Genomic DNA, 17,962 nt, shown 5'->3' on the forward strand with positions numbered 1-17,962 from the left:
CAGACGGGTACTTGGGGCAGCAGCTGGGATTAAAACGCCTATTCGAGAAGTAGTCAGCTTGGCATCACTATTTCTCGCATGAGAAAATGATCTGGTCCAAGATGCCGACGCAACGTGGCTGGTTTGGCACCACGGTTGAGACGGCCTGCAAGCGTGCGCTCAACGCAAGTGGTAAAGAGCAAAACGACAGAGCAAGAACCCTGCAGCAGCTGAGGGATCTCGGGACTCGGCGCAGCGTCATAAGCACGAGCGTTGGAACGAGCGATAACAACACGCGTGCAGGAGTCATCGACGACCGGGCCCCTATGCTAGCAAAACGAGGAATCAGAAAGACGTCAACGACAATGGTAGCTTTGAAGGACGTAGAATCTGCGAAAGTAGCAAAGTAACTGCATGCGCGGGTTGTCTCCTCGTAAGATTCAATGCATGGAACCAAATCAATTTTCAAGTGTCTCAGATATTTTGTCGATGAAGAGGTACTGTTCTCACAAAAGCGGTCGCAAAATAGCCTGTATTGAAACTAGGTAGGAAAAGACTTGTGGAGACGTTGTACCTCCACAGAAAGCGATGGAGACAATACAACAACACAGATGTCGCCTCTTCGGGTTTTATCGCGTTTCGCGGAAGAATACCGCTAGTGCATAGATGTCTTCAGACGCCAAGCTGTCAAACTGCAGTTGTGTTCAGACGGAAGCAAAGCTGTATAAGCCAGGCGAATTAGACAGTAGACATTGGCTAGGCTCTCGGCATACTCCGGTGGCACGGTACTTGAAGACTTTGGCTGCGGGAAGACTAGGAGCGACTAATCGCCAGATGGTCGGCAAATGCAGGAAAACTTGTTAGGGGTATGGACATTGAGGGTCCGCTTCCAGGGCGATACCCTGGCCAACAAGCAAGCACGTTTTGACAAGCAAAGCCCGAAATAGGAGTGAGTGCATTGTTCATTACTGTAGCATTACCGAAATGCATAAGCATGGCCAGCTTGTCCCGAGGACGCGGTACTGGAGCGACAGAGGCTGTGCGTTAGGCTGTTTTGGGCCATGCGAACCTCTGGGGAAGGCTCCATCGCTCTCGATTGGCCCTGCTGGCTCTCGGCGGGGCCCGATCAGCCCATGATGAACGTCTGGTCACTCCATTTCCGCCTGTGGTCTGGCCATTTCATCCTTCTATTTTCTATGCTGCGCCGACCCCGTCCACGCCCGTCATTTCGACCAGCAATAGCCAGCAATGGCCAGCACCGACCGGCGCTGCCCCTGCCCCTTTAGGCCGTCATCTGCCTGCGCATCTGCTCATTCACTTGTCGGAATGGCATGATGGCCTCGCGCCGAATTTGGGCCTGGTCCTCACCTGCCCTGCCAAACACTGCTAAATCCGTCTCTGCGGGGATGGCCACGATAAATCTTCGCCGGGCAATCTGGCCATCTGCCCATACGAGAACGCCTTCCTGGGGAAATTTTTGATAGATCGGAAAGGTAAGGCTCGTCCGGCTGAGTACAGCTATGGAGGTCATGGGTTTATAAGGCCCGGACGGGAAACCACTGTAACAATGCTTTTGTGCTCCCTCATCATCATCATCACCAGTCCACAACATCTAAGGCTCAAGCCCTAAAGAGAAACATCTCCAATCAACCTCTTTTTACCTAGTGTATCAACACCTGAGACCAATCTCCACACAAACCTAGTTTGGGAACACAAGCTCTCCTCTCCACACGAATCACACCGTACCTGCAGCAACCAAACTTCGCACACTCGCACAGCTCGCACGACTCTCTCTCCACTCATCGAATCAGAGACACGCCAGTGACACCACTGTGGTTCAAGTCGCACACAGACTCAACTCACAAATCATACAAGGACACTCCCTGTCTTTAACAAAAGCAATCACCAATCAATATGTCTCCCATCGTCGCCCGCGCCGCCATCCGTGCCTCCACCCAGGCCCAGGCAACCAGGCAATTCTCCGTGATGCGCACAATGCGCAACATGGCACGGTCCTTTGAGCCTCACCCCTTCCAGCGCCTGCCCATCAACAGCTCAACACAGGGTGCCAGCTGGGGAAAGCAGGTCAAGCGGGTCGGATCCCAGGCTGTCATGTAAGTACTTAACCTTAAACTTCCTTACATTCACAGAGGGAAGCATTTGTACTAACGTTTCCTCTCCAGTTACACCACTGGCTTCGGTATCATCCTGGGCTGGCCATACGCCGCCGCTCAGGTTCTGGACGGCCGTATCGGCGCCCTTTAGATGGTGTCTTGGCTTCCACTGAGAGGAAATTTCACATGGAGTAATGGACGTGACGGGGACCAAAGCATTATATCTGCATAGCGCTCTGCCCATCGCGGATCTTGCATAGTTTTCGGCGTTCTGGTATATGTGGTCAATTTTGGGTTGGGATTAGAATACCACAATAGTTTCAAGTACTCTATCGAGTATAATTTACTTTGTTCGAAATGAATGTCTCGTTTTATGTTCTAGGTGCTCTGATGTGTGTCCGAAGTGAGGGCAAAGTAGATTCGTCCCACTACATGAAATCACATGGCTTATTTTTGGTCACGATATTGAATAATTGATAGGGGATTAGTGAGTCGACGTGATGGTTTTCATTGAACATGCATAGTTTCAAGACAGAGTGTATTTGTCATGTCGGAGGACCATGATATATATTGATGCACTGCGGATTACAATCTAAGCCATGCGGAAATACTCTCAGAATCCACATTATTTACGGAATTCTGGATAATATTTGATGCTGCTGTTGAGATCACTTAAAAAAAAGAGTCTAGACGGACACAACTACAACTACCTTGGAGAATGAACTAGATCGGACACATACATTTAGGGTTCAGCTCCGGCTATGCAGTCAGCTTCCGGTCCTGAGGCTCTAAATGCGGTAGTCAATTTTTAACGACCAAGTATTTGGCAAGTTCCGTTCTCCAATTGCTTTTCTACTTTTTGTCGTTTCTTCTTCTTTCGGCTATGTAGAGGTGAAGGAATGCGAGGCAAGCTTGACAGCTGAAACATGGGGCAGCATGTGGTCCACGCTTCCGCGGAAGCCAATCCAGTCACGCTAGCTAAGGGACCCCTGTTGATCTGTTTGGCGGAACGTTGTTTGAATCGCGTCCTCTGCGGCTCGTGCCAGTTGACGTTCTGCCACCCAAAGAAGAGGCCCATAGCGACCACCACAGCGACACCACCAGGACGGCTCGACCTCGGAGCGCGACCCACCTTGACGAAAAGCTCCAGAACTCATTGAAACGCGTCATGACGAGAGGCCCGAGGTGATTCGCCCCAAGAGAGAGCCGCCAAACGACGCGATAGAGCCGGCCCCCTAGGCAAAGCGGTGACCAGCCTGCGCCCCCCACGCACGCCCACACCGGGGCAAGGTGTATCTACGATTGCTAGCTATCCTCCATATCGTGAAACTGGGAGGGGAAGACGGTTGAAGCGGGTATAACATGGCAGACTCCCTGCACAACGCGCCCATAGTGCTGGACAATGGGTCCGGCACGATACGAGCCGGCTTCGCTGGCGACGACCTGCCAAAATGCTATTTCCCTTCCTTCGTGGGACGGCCCAAGCACCTCAGAGTCCTCGCAGGCGCGCTGGAGGGCGAGGTGTTTATTGGGCAGAAGGCGGCAACAGAGCTCAGGGGCCTGCTGAAGATTAGGTACCCCCTGGAGCACGGCATTGTCACGGACTGGGACGACATGGAGAAGATCTGGGGATATGTCTACGACGAGGGGTTGAAGACGCTGAGTGAGGAGGTGAGATTGCACACATACACACCCTGTCTTGCCTCGGCAGGAGGCTTCGTTCCCGGGGGACCCAAGCTGATCACGAGGACCTTGCCATAGCACCCCGTGCTCCTGACAGAACCGCCGCTCAACCCGCGGAGCAACCGCGACACGGCGGCGCAGATCCTGTTCGAGACGTTCAACGTGCCCGCGCTCTACACATCCATACAAGCCGTGCTGTCGCTGTACGCGTCGGGGCGGACGACGGGCATCGTGCTTGACGCGGGCGACGGCGTGTCGCACGCGGTGCCCGTGTACGAGGGCTTCGCCATCACCAACAGCATCCAGCGCATCGACGTCGCCGGCCGCGACATCACCGAGTACCTGCAGACGCTGCTGCGGAAGAGCGGCTACGTGTTCCACACCAGCGCCGAGAAGGAGGTCGTCAGGCACATCAAGGAGGCGGTCACGTATGTGGCGCACGACCCCAGGAAGGAGGAGAAGGACTGGGCGCAGATAAAGCTGGACCAGAACAAGGTGGTCGAGTACACGCTGCCCGACGGGAACAAGATGAAGGTGCGTCCATGGAACGGAGGTCCCCTCACCTGCGCTACCCATTGCAACCACACGAGGGGAACTAGCTGGCCTATTAACACGTGCTACAGATTGGCGCTGAACGGTTCCGAGCACCGGAGATCCTGTTCGACCCGGAGATCATCGGTCTCGAGTACCCGGGCGTGCACCAGATCGTGGTTGACTCGATTAACAGGACGGACCTGGACCTGCGGAAGGCGTTGTACTCCAACATTGTGCTGTCCGGCGGCAGCACGCTCACAAAGGGCTTTGGCGACCGCCTGCTGACCGAGGTGCAGAGGCTGGCCGTCAAGGACATGCGGATAAAGATCTTTGCGCCGCCCGAGAGGAAGTACTCCACCTGGATCGGTGGCAGTATCTTGGCTGGCCTCAGCACATTTAGAAAGGTGAGTCGAGAATCCCGTGGGGGGGACTTTCACTTCTGCAATGACTGACTGATGTGGTGAATAGATGTGGGTCAGCATTGACGACTGGCACGAGAACCCTGACATAATCCACACCAAGTTCACATAAGCCAGGGCAGATTATATGTTGCTGGAAGGACAGATTAAATTCCATACAGGAAGGTTCTACAATGTGAGGAATGAAGTGAACACCAACGAAAGAGCGAGCGAGCGCGTACTCATGTTGCCTGGTGGCGGGGGTGGTCCTTGGACCGTGCGAGTAGTAGTTGATGGGTAGCGACTCAACTAGAGGCAATCATTGCTGCTGTATCCGGAGTTGCGATCTCATATAGATGGAGAAATGATACCCACGGATGACGAAGAAGCCATGCCACTTGATTGAGAGGTTCTGAGTACATCTTGCTGCTCAATTATTTCGCATTAGTGCTATTTCTGGCACTATCTTAATTTGGGTTAGATCCCGATGGTAACCTAGCAGCCTGGCTAGTTCCCTTTGAAACTTTGGAGTATGGCGAGGCGTTGTTGTTCTAGCCGCGAAACGACCTCCCCACAGCGGCTCATCTTCACGACATGGCATGAACTGCCACACAGCCCAGGCAAACCTGTAAGATTTGCGATGTCACCCACTCGAACTATGTCGCAACTTCCATCTTCACTTTCGAACATTGAACTTCATAGCAAGCACCGGCCACTGGAGTCTGAATTACTGATATTTTCATCGAACGCATTTTCTCATGACAATTCATGTTGGAATAGATATGGCAAGTGCAATACATGCTGTACGTTGCGGAAATGTCTCGCAAAAAACACAAATCGCTTTGAGGGGTATATGATACACCAGAATGGTTTCTGTTTCACCAGAACAAACGCCGCCCGCAATGATTCCCTTTCCCGCCCTGGAGTCTGCCAGCCAAGGGGTGATCGAGTTCTCCTGTCGAACCAGATCCAGGTCCATCTCTCTTTTGAGCTTCCTGTCTGCACTGAGGCCCCCGAAATTCGCAATTGCCCAAAACATAACAATAATCGCTAATTCCTCAACCGAACTTTTTTAGGGTAACCGTTTTAACGCCGAAACATGAGTGGGTATGTTGTGTGTGTGCATGTGTGAATGCGAGAATGACCGTAACCCAGATCACTAATTAGGACCTGTTTCCCGCAAGTCGTGACCGATGGGAAGACAACCATTGCCCACGGAGTCGACACAGATTCACAAGGGTCTCAGGAACCTATTGTCTGTTCGACAGCGATGCACTCAGCCTGCCCATGAAGCCCGACCGCGTGCTGCTGCCGCTCTTGGTGGAGGCGTTGCTGATGGTGGACGCGTCGCTGCCCTTGCGGGACTGCTTGCTGGAGGCGGACTTGAAGTTGCCGGCGCCGCCACGGCCGGTGAAGGCGGGCCTCGTGACCGACTCGGTGCGCTCCTTGCGCTCGTACTCGGCCTCGAAGGACATGACGGGCCGCTCGATGCTGGAGTGGGCGTTGCCGGCGCCACCACGGCCAGAGTGGAACTTGTTCGTGGCCGTGGTCGAGTTGCTGATGGTCTGTGTGATGGGGGTGGGCACGCCTGAGGGCGATGTCACCGCCTTGGGAGCCTTGAAGAAGTTGCCGGCGCCTCTGTTGCTCGGGTTAGTGAAAGGTCCGTGTGGAATCTGGTGAGCGGGGAAGAACATACCCACGACCGGCATGGCACCAGGTCGATGCTGCCACTGTTGGGTGGGGCTCGGTGATCGAGTAGTTGGGCATGTTGATATGTATATGTGTGTGTTTGTGTATGTGTCTGTATATGTTTGTAGGTGTATGTGTATGTGCGTAGAGACAGCTTGCAGACAATATTCGAACTGAGGCTTCAGGAGCTTTGACAGCAATGTAATGGGTAGTAGAGTATGTATCACTTGATTAGACTTTCAAGAGAGGGGCCCACGATGTGTGGTCTGAGGGCGTGGTGAGGAGGGGGGACTTGATATAAGAGAGGTGGGACTCATATGGGAGAGGGAGTACATAGTACCTCTTGGGGGCAGAAATTTACACAGAGCCGGGGATTCCACTAGAACCCCCGTGGCAACCAACCGTGTGACCATGGGCATGGGCATGGGCATGACAATAATAGCGGCTTAATTGCTCATCAAGCTATGACAGTTGTGAAGAAAATTTCACCAGAGAGGATGGTGTGTCACGACCAAGGAATGAGGAAACGTGCCAGGTTTGCTTTGGGAACGGATGAGCAGGCGACTGGGGCCGTGGGCTATGGCCCTACCCTATGGGGGAGAGCGGCAAAAATGGCATTACTGTGTGGTAGAGGGTGGAAAAGTCTTTGCAACGCCATCTCGCTTGGCAGTGAGAGGCCGCTGAAAGGACTGCAAAAACACATGGGCAGACAATGGACCTGGCCGCTGGCAGCCGTGAGGACTCAGGCCTGGCCGCGCTGGCGCTTAGCAGTTAACGGCAGTTACTCGCAGGGCCTTCAGGGGGTGCCCAGGGGTGGCCAGGGGCGGCACAGGTGGCTCGTGATGCCGGATGACCATTCAGTTACGAAATGGCGTCTCGACTCTTGTCACAAGACCTGGCGGCCTGGCTTTCGATGGGGTAACCATTACCCCATCGATTCCTCCCTGCGACACTTTTTAGTCATGCCCTGCCTCGGCCCCCTTTGTACCTCGCCCGCCGTCTTTGGCGCGCCACGGTACTTCTGTCTCTCTTCTGTCTCCATCTCCCTTCGGTCACTCCTTCAGTCACCCCCTCGCCAGACCACGAAGCTGGCATGAAAATCATCTCTAATTACCCTTCCACCATCTTGTTTCGCTTGTTTTGGTCTCCCGTCCCACACAAGCCCGCAGTGGTCACGGTACATAGGGTCACTGAGATCCGGGGTTCGCCAAGCGGCTGCGAACCGTTGGCTCGAGTCGACAACAAGACGATGCCCATGCACTGCCTCGCGAGATTGTGATTCGACCGCGGGTTCCTTCGTCCCTCCGTGACGATACATTTGCAATTTGTGGACAAGATTGCGTTCAACGCGGGAAGGCGAGCAGGCGAGCAGCAGAGCAGCACCAGAAGCTCTTGCTTGAGCTGCGAGCTGTCGCAATCGACTGTCGCAATCGCCCACCTCCAAAAGCTGTCCCTGCTCCGTAGCTTCATGAAACCCGTTGCGGTGGCTCACCAGTTTGACTATATGGCAGTACTGTGTGCCGCTGTGTGTATTTTTACAGGCATTCCCAACTGCTTAGAGGAGGTTTTCCTCTTGTCAACTACGGTAGTCGAGCTCCCACCTTTCTCCAAGGACTGTGGGTGGGCCAATCTATGTGACGAACGTGTCCAAATTTACATACCACGCATGGTGGTAGTATTTACCTCCCTCCCAGGCATGTACCCCTGAAGTCGGTGAAGGGAGGAGGCTCCCCAACCCCGGATTTTAGGGCTGGCGTGGATTGGTGAAGATGCCAGGGGGAACTGATCGCTGCAGATCTCACGTCCAACCAGGCAGCTGCATGCGACACCACAGCAACACCACCTCCCCAAGCTACCACACTATGCGCAGCACTTACGTGTTGAAAAAGCCTGGAGAGGGCCCACCGTTGCGGTGTTGTCAGCCAAGCTCGAGAGCCAACGCGAGGAGAGCAAGCTCCTTGAATCGTGTGAGCTCCTCATGTCTGCCTTACAGCCAGTCTGTGCCAGCTCGACACTCCACTGATGACGCAAAGTCGCGCAGCCCGTGGTGTCATGACAATTCATTTCTGGAGCTCCAGGCCCAGGAGGCCGGTAGGGGAGCTGCGGTTTTGACAGCGCACTAGCAGACATCGCCCCAGGAGGGTCACCTCGCCCGGCAGATTTTTTTCTGTTTTGTTTTTAGCACGACTTCATCATTCATTCCCTACAGTGGGGCCTCGGCTGTTCGCGGTCCAAGTGGATCTTTCCAGGGCTGATGATCTCGGTCCGGAATCTGGGGAAGCGCGAAATGGCCGGTTTTGGCCCCGGGTGCCCCCTGGGAATGCCTTGGAACATGGTGTGAAAAAATGATTTTTTTTCTGTTTTTTTTTCCTTCTTGTTTGCCTCTACCTTCCATGACTCACTCTCCACCACGGCACGTCATTCATTATCCTCCAAGGACTTACCGACTGGCTACAGGTCTACTGCCTTCGTAATTTTTGACATGAGCGTTGGGCATCGAATTTCGAGACGGACCGCGGAGATGCTACACTTAACTAGTGGCTCTGTGCGAGGCTTCACGCGCTTTGCAGCTTCCGGGTAACACCAGTTCAACATGGACCAGACTATCACAAATGTTCGGCCGAGACACCACAACTGCCATTCGCCGGGAAATCTAAGACCGGCTCATGTACTTGGGGCCATTTCTAGGGAGCTTAGAACAGCCCTAGACTAATGCCAATCTCAGAAGATGGGGAAGACTAGTCCTTGATTCGATGACTTCAAACTAAGTACACTCGCCACATACCACGCGACGCACAGAGACACGCCCGGCCCTCCAGGCCCTCACACAGCATGCTAGCCACGTAGCTTGAGCGTGCTACCTGACTACTGCGGAGAACGAGCTTTCGAGAAGTCGATAGCCATAGTTGGTCTCATGCAGAGTCCTCCCTCGCAACGGCCGTCAGTACACTCAGACCAACAACGTCCTAGTCAAATTTACGGTACTTTCCATCGACAAATGTGACATAATAAGGCAGGTCTTCTTTTCCCTCTACCATGCTGAGGAAAATCGAAGAGTGCCCTGCACCATCTGGAGTTTTGCCAACAGGGGCCCCGTCCTTGGTTCGCTCGTCGGCAAAGAAGAATCTAGCGTGCTCTATGATCAGCAAGTGCTGGGGAAAACTAGTGCCGCTGTGCTAGCCTGTGCGATTCGGGCAGGTGAACACGTGAAGAACAGTTGGTGGCCGAGGAGAACATCATGGGCAGAGGAAATGCGTATTCCCTACGCTGCGCGGCGGCTTGTGACAACCCAACGTGACAGACCAAGAAAGACTAGACAACAGCACAAAGGGAAGGAAGAGAACATACCGGATTCCCTTGTTCTTAAGCACACCATCGGCTATGCCCACCCAAAAATTCGCACCGGACTTCCCGATCCCGAGCGATGTATACAATGCAACAGGGGGAATCTGCTTCGGAAGCAAGTTCCCTGTCATTATAAATGTGCCCTTCCTCCCGTCCTTTCCGCTCTGGCCCTGCCACACCTTGACCGCTGCCCTGGCGGCGGCGTAGGGCGACTTGATCATGACGCTTATGTCCTTGTCCAGGTCCGCATCCGCGAGAGACAGCGGGTTCTCCGGCTCTGGTGGTGGGGTGAGGGATGCTGCATTCCAGACCACAACAGACGGGAAGTCCAGCCCGGCCGACTTGACCTTGTCGAACACGCCGGTGACGGCCGCCGGGTCGGAGAGGTCCGCCTGGATGTGATACGGGTTGGAGGAGGAGTCGGCCGACGACGGGCTGGAGCGCGAGACGGTCGCCACGCGGTACCCGGCGTCGACAAAGCCCTTTGCAACCGCCGTGCCGATATTGGAGCCGACGCCGAAAATGATAGCTACTTCCGAGGTCCCCATTTTGGTTTCTAATTGGTAGGTCTAGGATGACGAGGCTCTCTTTCTGTCAGGACTTTCTTGGTATTGTTGCTGCCTTTGTGATGAGAAGAAGACCGACTTCTTCAAGGTAGCCTGTATCACAAGACATGCTCCTCCCTTTTATCCTTTGTCGTGGGCCACTGGAAGCCAAGGCATCGAGACCGATGTGCTACAATACGCAACAACAGCCCCCTCGCTTCCACGCAAGCAAACGCGAACCGGCCATTACTAATGCCCTCGCGCCGCGCAGCACTTGATTTGGAAGCACCGGACAGTCGGACAAGTCGGGGCGCCATCGCAGCCCGCATGCTGGCGTTCATGTCGCACACGGACGGGCAGCCCAACCCGATCAGGGAGCAGAGCTTAGTGAGAACCCTCCCGTCGTACCGCGCGGTTGGTCCCGCCAGCCAATGGTCGTAGCCGGCAATGCGGGGAGGACTATCTACGAGCGAGAGCTCTCGCGTTTGCCTGGCTGCCTGCTATTAAGATTTCGGCCGAACAGCATGCCTTCGATCCCTATTCCGATTTTCACGGTGATGTGCTTTCGGTCAGCAATGTCGTACTCGCGGCAATCGCTGTTGACACCAGGGCACTAGTTGGCATACTTATTTGTTAGGCAAAGGGCTATTTTATACACATTGCGCTATGTCTCCATATGTTCACGCACTTGTTCTACAAAAGCCCACAAGCTATGCTGGAATAGAAGCATGCATTAAAACAGTTTCCAAGGGTATCTAACATGATGTTCAACATATGCTTAACCGAGGCCGAATTTGAGTGAGAAGACGAGACGTGACGTGTCCCCCTTCCTTCGAACGCTTCTCGTTCAAGCCCTTGTTCATCGTCACCGTCGCCAGCTTGGCCCGCTGAATTCAAGAAGTCAACACGCTGCTCCTCTCGTTTCTTCAGCCTGCTGCCGCCATAACCCCAATGATGGTCATGTCCTCGTAATTGTGCAATTGCCATCTTCCCTCAACCTCGACACGCCATTCGTCTATCAACGCAGCAAGCTTCCCCCGAAATGCCGTTTTTTTCATGCCTTTTTCTTTTCAAAATATGTGTCGAAACGAATTCTATAAACGCACGCTGATACGGCGGTATGCCTCTGATGTGATCAAACGAGGCCACATGCAGAGGATGTCTGGAGCCATTCCCCGATCCAAAGGGGACGAAAAGAATTATTAATTTCTGGTTTGTCCGGGCGAGCGGTAAGAGTCCAGTGCGTTGATGTACCGGGCAGGCCAGCCAGCCCGGACTCTCACACGGCGGCGCGTTTTGCGCAGAATAGGAGCTCCGGAAACACATGCCCGTCGTTTCTACCGGCCGAGGCCATTGTGGACAGCACGCAGCCAGCCGTCATAAGGAGAGCCCTTCCTCTAAAAGGTGTCTGACTCCTGCGATACGACAGAACCGAATGTATCTGTGTCAATTGATCGCTGTCAGCCACTCCGCATTTATCTCGAGAATATTTAGCTACGCAGAAAATCACATACCTCTCTTCCTCCTCCTCTCCTCATCCGCAGTCGGAGCGGGGCTCTTTGTGCCCATTGCACGAGGTCCACTGGGCCTCCGGGCAGGCGCACCAAGGACATTCTGCAGGTTGCGATTCTCTGGCTTGGGGCTGCCAGCAGGCTTGTATGCCAGGGCTGAGATCCGACTCCTGGTGGGCGTCGTAGTTCGCGGGCCAGGCTCTTCCAAGGGCTCCTTTGGAGGTCGTGGTGGACCTGACTGGGCAGGTGAATCGCCCGTCCATGTATACTGGCCCTGCTCACCAGTTGCGGAGCCGTTGCTGTATCTTGGCTGGTGCCCTGCGTAACGGCCCAGGCTAGTGACCGAGCCAAAGTCTGCAGACTTTGGTGACATGGGAGTGTCGAAATCCTGGGCGGAGTTCTCGAGGGCGTTGCGGAACTGCTCAGTCTGGCCCGGACGTGGTTGGGGGTGCTGCAAGTTCAGTGAGTTGCGGTGAGCCTTGTATTTGGGATCCTCTGGTGTTGCGTAGTTCATAGGGAAATGTTGTAGGGCCTGAGGCGGCGCAGGGCTCTGAGAAGTTGGGACCGGAGTACGACTCACACCGGCCATGGTGAATTGCATATCGGGCTCGATCTGGTTGGGGTCGTGGCGTTGAGATCCATTGAGATTGTCTTCCGAGAAACCAGAAGGGAGGTGATCCTCACCATAGGGGTCCGTCACTGGGTAGTTCTCGTATATTGCAAAGTCAGAACCTGACCGAGAAGGGCCTCCGCGCAATGAACCAGCTTCCGTGTCCTTGGACTTCCTGAAAGCCTTGCCAACGCTCGACGCAGTGGTCTCAGACCAACGTGAGATTTTGGGGAACCAGCTTGAGGAACCGCTGGACTTGTGCTTCTTCTGATAATTAGTGCGAGGAGTGTTCTCGTTGCTTAAGGATGCTTGAGCACCTTGAGGCAATTGTGGCGGGGTACCCAGAGGAACAGAGCTGCCACGCTCAGGCTCTTGATCTGGACTGAGCATGTCTGTGTTGCTGTGATTGTGAATTAGAACATTCGAGTCCTCGTTGAAATTATCCTCGTCTCCCTCCGGGACGGTACTAATCCGGTGGCCTGAGACTTTCCGCTCGTAGCCGTAGGAGGCATTTCGGGGAATAGAAAGATGACCGGATTGACTACCGTAGCTCGCAGTCGAAGTGCCTGCATGGCCCTCAGGCTCATAGCCACGGTCCTGCTCATACTGAACTGCTGGCTGGATGTTGTCAAGGGAAGGTCCACTGTCTTGGGGGATGCCTCCGGGAGCAGTCTGCGATTTCAAAACATCAACCTCCCCGAGGAGCTGCATCAGCATGTCCTCGATTCTAGTCAGGTCGTTCGTACCTTTGGCGCCGAGTCCCTTAAGTGCTCTTCGCCAAAGATTTCGCGTCTTTTTCTCATTATCCGTGCCAGCTTGCGAGCCTTGGACCGACCGCGCTGCGCTGCCCGGGAACGGCCGCGGACCGCCAAGATGGCGCTGTACAGTCTTGTCGGTGTTGTCCTTGACCTCTGTAATGATGACGTCTTCCGTGTCCGCGAGCATCTTCTTAATGTCGTCAAACGAGTTCCGCATCTCAGCAGCAGTGCGAACCAGAGTGACCAAAATCTCAGTGTCACGTGCACTGCGTTGAGCATCACGAACCATGAGGTGTTGCATGAGTGCAATGATGTCGTTGGACTCGATGCGGTCGATGCCCGCACCTGTGGCAGCATCATACAAGGGAGATCCCATACCTTGGGAGAGACCGCTCATGTGTTTCGAGTCCTGTGGGTTGTAAAATGGATCCATCGTTCCAGGCATAGGCGGATGCTCGTCGTAGTCGATGCCTTTGCCCTTGCCTTGGAAGTCGGGCGTCCTATTAGGACCCTGTGAGATGTAGCCTTCATCGATCTTTGGTCCGAACGGGCTTCGGGCACCATAGCCCGTGACATACCCATCTGGGTCAAAGCGAGGCGCTTGACCAAGATCAATGTCGAGTCCAGGCGCATTGGCGAGAGGACTCGTGCCCTCATAGGGGTTTGTGACGATAGTATCTCGCTTGCGGTCCTCAGACGTGCGATGCCACTCGTCGTCAATGTCTTGACTCGTCTGTCGGCTGTGCGAGTGTGCCATGGCAGCCGCGGTTGCGACCGCAGCCGCACCGGCGGCCTCGTCGAGGGTCAAAGAATGTCCACTGACAGATTCATGAAGTCCCCGGTGTCCGTTTACACTTTCTTGCGTGGGCGTCATTGGTTCTTGGTCGTCCTCCCAATGGTCGTGTCTGGCTTCGTGAGTGGCGCTGAATCTATCACTCATACGTGACGGATTGGTCCTCGAATCGTCGTCAGGGCCAAAGTAGCCTATCTCCGGCAATGGGTCGTTGAGGTCTGGTAAACCGCTGTGGCCGACGGTGGGCTTCTCGTATTCACCTACCAGGCGGTCGACACTATGCGTAGGAGTGCTGGCTGGCAGGTACCCTTCATTAGTTCGGTCCTTGAACGACTTGTTTCGCTGGACGCCTTCGCCGGCAAAGATGCGCTCAAACTCGTCGTATCCAGCATCCTGTCTGCCCTTGCCCTTAGCAGCAGCCCTGAGGGCAGCCGCCGCAGCACCTACAGCAGCACCAGTGATGGCAGCCTCTGAGGCCGTTGGAGAGTGTCGGTATTTTGTTTTCGGAACCTTGCGACCATACTCATCAAGTTCGTACTCGAATTCATGTGGTCGGTCAGAATCCTGTGATGCAGCCTCCTCCTCAGCTGTGCGACGACTCTCGAGGGAGTGCTTGTGACGAAATGCTGTTTGATCTGTGACATCTTCCTCGCTAATCACGTCGGAGTCACGAGCATCGTATTGGCGGCCACTGCGGCCTGATTCACCCGTGAGCACAGACTCGTCCAGAGCTGAGCCCTCGACCAAAGATGCAACATGAGACTGGACTCCGGTGGGCGAATTCACCAGGTCTGGGTTGGCACCAACCGCACGTACAGCTTGACCCGACGTGATACGGTCAAGTTCGCTATCATCGGTATACGCAGTGTTTCTGTAACCCAATCTTGAGCTCTGCACACTACGATCGTCCTGATACGATCCTCGACTCAAGACACTGGGAGATTCTGCTCCGTGATGAAGCGACTTGTCGGGGGATGAAAATGATCCAGATGTCCTATGAGTGAGCCGTGAATCCCGATTGTGGATTTCGCTTCCACCCTCCGTGTAGCCCGAGACACTGGGGATAGGACTGAGACCACGGCGTTCAGGCTGATATGGCACGTACTTCAGAGGTGGAGGCACGTCCTGGGTGTTGTAATAGTCGTTGTAAGCGCCATCATCGTACTCGTCCTCGTCTTCGTCATAGGCCTCTACCTGGCTGATTGGAGCCCGTCGACCGTACTGTCGCTCTTCGTAATCATCCTCTTCCTCCAACACCCCTGTTCTCTTTTGAGACAGAGTCTTCAGATCCCCGTGAGATATATTGGCATGCTGGGCTCCAAGAGCTTGGAGGGAAATAGGAGTCCTGGTTGGTGTAGGACTATCAGTCACGGTAGACCTGGAATCAATAGATGGGGTTCCTCTGGCAACTTGCTGCACTGGTGTGAGCTCCTCGCTGGCCGAGTGCGGCCGCTCTGTATCGGCAGATAAAATTGATGTCCTTGTCAGCTCTGATGGGTTGAGTTCGCTCATCAATGGCATCGGCGCAGCGGGCTCACTGAGCCTCTCCTGCTCTTCATCGTATATCTCGGCCGCGCGGCTCTTGGCTTCCGCTCTGCGGCGACGGCGCTGCTCCCTGGCAATAGCCGGCGACTTCTCGTTCAATGCGGCTGCAGCCATAGCAGCAGCAACGGCTCCTCCAGCAGTACCTTTCAGCTTGTCGTTGCTGCGCGACACCTCCGAGATCTCGTGAAGTGACTCGTCGACAGAGTCGTGGTCCACACTTGGAGCGGGGCTCTCGACCAAGTCATGACGAGCTTCTCTACCTCTCCGGTCCTTGCCTCTGGCGAGGTTCTCTCTGGACTTGCTCGAGTATCCTGACTGACGGCGTTCACTACCAAGATCGTCTCGCGAAATCGTTGTCCCGCTGGATGCAGAGCTTCGACGAGCTTCCCGTTTGCTCTGTTCCCTCTTGATAGCCGTGAGCTCAGGCAAAATCAGCCGCCGGATAGCATCTTCAACAGTCTCTAGAAGCTTGGGGTTATTGATCGAGGACCTTGAAGCACCAGAACGCATAGAGCTGTGCGAAATGGCTGAGGACACCACACTAGAGTCCGCGCCAGATAAAATTGACTCCTCGTTCGGCTTGCTAGATCTCTTCCGCGACGACTTGCCAGACTCGGATTTGTGTTCACCACTGCTCTTGCGGCTCTTGGACTTGTGTCTCCGCTCGGACCCATCCCGGTCCTTGGACTTAGACAGGGTCGACCTCTCCTTCTCACTGAGCTCGGAGCGGCTCTTGCTGCGCATCTTGTCGGCGACGGCGGCAGCAGCAAGTCCCGCAGCTGCACCACCTATGACCTCTCTTGCCCGCGAAGGGCTCTTGCTGCGCTTCTCGGTAAGCCTCGTTGAGGGGCCTGAGCCGTCCAGAAAGCTGTCAGTGGGGATAGCCGAAATATCGGACATGTTTCCCGGCTGGTAGGAGGCCTTGCTGTCGACGCTTGGTATTAATGGACTTGCTGGCCGGCGTCGACGATGACCACTGCGGTCGATCTCGACCTCTATGGGGTTGCGAGACACATTAGACTCCTCGGTGGCAGACGTGTACGAATGCATGCTCTTTGCGTCTTCCTGGTCCCCGCTGACAGCGGACAGCGCCTCGTTGGACTTGAGGGCGGTCGGAGTCAGAGGAGCAGCTCGCTCCTGGCGACGAGTCAGTGAGGCCTTGCGGCCGCTAGACGACTTTGTTTCTGTGATTTGGATGCGATCGGTCTTCCGATTCTTTGATGGGGTGAGGCGAACCCGCACGCTCGGTTTGCGGTCGGTGGTCTTGCTCGGCGAGGAGGGCTTGCCAGCCTCGAAGTACTCAATGAGCAAGGAAGTCTGAGAGCGATTAGGCATGTGGCCGCGGGTCTTGATGGTGACGGGAGTGCCGTCCTCTGGAAGGGAGTAAGAAGACTTGTCGTCGCCTGGCTTGGAGACGTCAGAGGGCGCGAGCTCTGTCTGGGTCACAGTCGACTCGGACTCTTCTGTGGGGGCTGGGAGTGGAGGTGCCTTCTTCGAATCGATACCCATGGCGTGCAGCGATCCCACTGGGCGTGGGCTTGTTGGACTTGCAGGATGAGGTAATGTGCCACTCGAGAGCCGTGCTGGAAACCCGCTCTATTCCCAGTCCTGGCCAAGTCCCCGGGTGCAGGACCACTGCACCATGCAGGCGGGGAGGGACAATTGAGATGGGGCCAGAGCAGAGGCGGCGGTGGGCTTGTGGCAAGGCGAGCCTCGGACTTGGGGCTGCTTTGTTTTTGGTCAAGACATGAGGTGCAGGAAATAGGAACCGGGGTGTGCTGCTGAAGGCAGAGTGAGCGGTCGGGAGCCTTGTTTATGGAGCTCTGACAGACAGATGCAGGTCGCACTTACAGCAAGAGGAAAAGTGCAACCGAAACAGTCTCGGGCGAAGTACGACGGTCGGACGACCGAGGACAGGTGGGAGGGAGGGAAAGAGGGAGATTGACTATGCCGCAGCGCAGGAAGATTACTGCACGCTGGGAGAATCCTGAGAGGCGCTGGGAAGAAAGGTAGGCAAAAGGTAGGCAGGTTGCAATGGTCAAGACGAAGTTGGTGGCGGCGGTGGAGGAGCTTTGGGCCAGTCCAGGTTCAGCTGTTTCTCCCAGCCTTCGTAATAACTGCCCCCGGCCGCGAAAGTGGGCAAGGTCCCAATGAGAAGCGAATCGATGTGAAGCGACGCGCTTGGATCGCAACGGCCTGCAGTTAAGCGAGCAGGCTGCCTATTTAAGGTAATGAGCCGACGTTCTTTTTTTCTTCTTCTTTTACACAGGGCGATTAAAAGTAGCGAAAAAGGGCGATGCGAGTCGAGGAGTGAGGTTGGTTTGGAGTGGGCAGAGTGGTGGGGGGTGGGACGGGCGAAGTTGAGTGAAGGGCAGTGTCGAGGCCAGACCAGACCAGCTCTGTTCCGCTCTCCTCTGCGCTGCAGCTGCAGGTACGTATCTCCCGCAGCTGTGCCCAG

At 55.0% G+C, this 17,962-nt stretch overlaps 6 protein-coding genes across 6 annotated transcripts; 3 read left to right on the plus strand and 3 right to left on the minus strand.

Moving 5' to 3' along the window:
* Positions 1–86: 86 nt before the first annotated feature.
* Positions 87–389, plus strand: J7T55_013543 (uncharacterized protein; the record flags this gene model as incomplete). The annotated part of the gene is made up of 1 exon (XM_053141348.1): positions 87–389. One exon carries the CDS (start codon positions 87–89, stop codon positions 387–389), a length of 303 nt encoding a protein of 100 aa, XP_052995883.1.
* A 1,504-nt stretch (positions 390–1,893) lies between these two features.
* Positions 1,894–2,244, plus strand: J7T55_013544 (uncharacterized protein; the record flags this gene model as incomplete). The annotated part of the gene is made up of 2 exons (XM_053141349.1): positions 1,894–2,093; positions 2,163–2,244. The coding sequence occupies 2 exons, from the start codon at positions 1,894–1,896 to the stop codon at positions 2,242–2,244; spliced, it is 282 nt and encodes a 93-aa protein (XP_052995884.1).
* A 1,211-nt stretch (positions 2,245–3,455) lies between these two features.
* J7T55_013545 (ropy-4) lies at positions 3,456–4,841 on the plus strand (the record flags this gene model as incomplete). Its single annotated transcript, XM_053141350.1, has 4 exons — positions 3,456–3,764; positions 3,855–4,310; positions 4,400–4,714; positions 4,779–4,841. The coding sequence occupies 4 exons, from the start codon at positions 3,456–3,458 to the stop codon at positions 4,839–4,841; spliced, it is 1,143 nt and encodes a 380-aa protein (XP_052995885.1).
* A 1,117-nt stretch (positions 4,842–5,958) lies between these two features.
* J7T55_013546 (uncharacterized protein) lies at positions 5,959–6,475 on the minus strand (the record flags this gene model as incomplete). The annotated part of the gene is made up of 2 exons (XM_053141351.1): positions 5,959–6,346; positions 6,405–6,475. The coding sequence occupies 2 exons, from the start codon at positions 6,473–6,475 to the stop codon at positions 5,959–5,961; spliced, it is 459 nt and encodes a 152-aa protein (XP_052995886.1).
* Positions 6,476–9,363: 2,888 nt separating this feature from the next.
* On the minus strand, positions 9,364–10,290 carry J7T55_013547 (short-chain dehydrogenase reductase sdr; the record flags this gene model as incomplete). The annotated part of the gene is made up of 2 exons (XM_053141352.1): positions 9,364–9,523; positions 9,746–10,290. 2 exons carry the CDS (start codon positions 10,288–10,290, stop codon positions 9,364–9,366), a joined length of 705 nt encoding a protein of 234 aa, XP_052995887.1.
* Positions 10,291–11,684: 1,394 nt separating this feature from the next.
* J7T55_013548 (uncharacterized protein) lies at positions 11,685–17,013 on the minus strand (the record flags this gene model as incomplete). The annotated part of the gene is made up of 2 exons (XM_053141353.1): positions 11,685–11,728; positions 11,802–17,013. The coding sequence occupies 2 exons, from the start codon at positions 17,011–17,013 to the stop codon at positions 11,685–11,687; spliced, it is 5,256 nt and encodes a 1,751-aa protein (XP_052995888.1).
* Positions 17,014–17,962: the final 949 nt, after the last annotated feature.

The sequence above is a fragment of the Diaporthe amygdali genome (assembly GCF_026229845.1).
Source record: "Diaporthe amygdali strain CAA958 chromosome Unknown NODE_8_length_1307975_cov_65_857355, whole genome shotgun sequence".
In the NCBI taxonomy this organism is placed as follows: domain Eukaryota; kingdom Fungi; phylum Ascomycota; class Sordariomycetes; order Diaporthales; family Diaporthaceae; genus Diaporthe; species Diaporthe amygdali.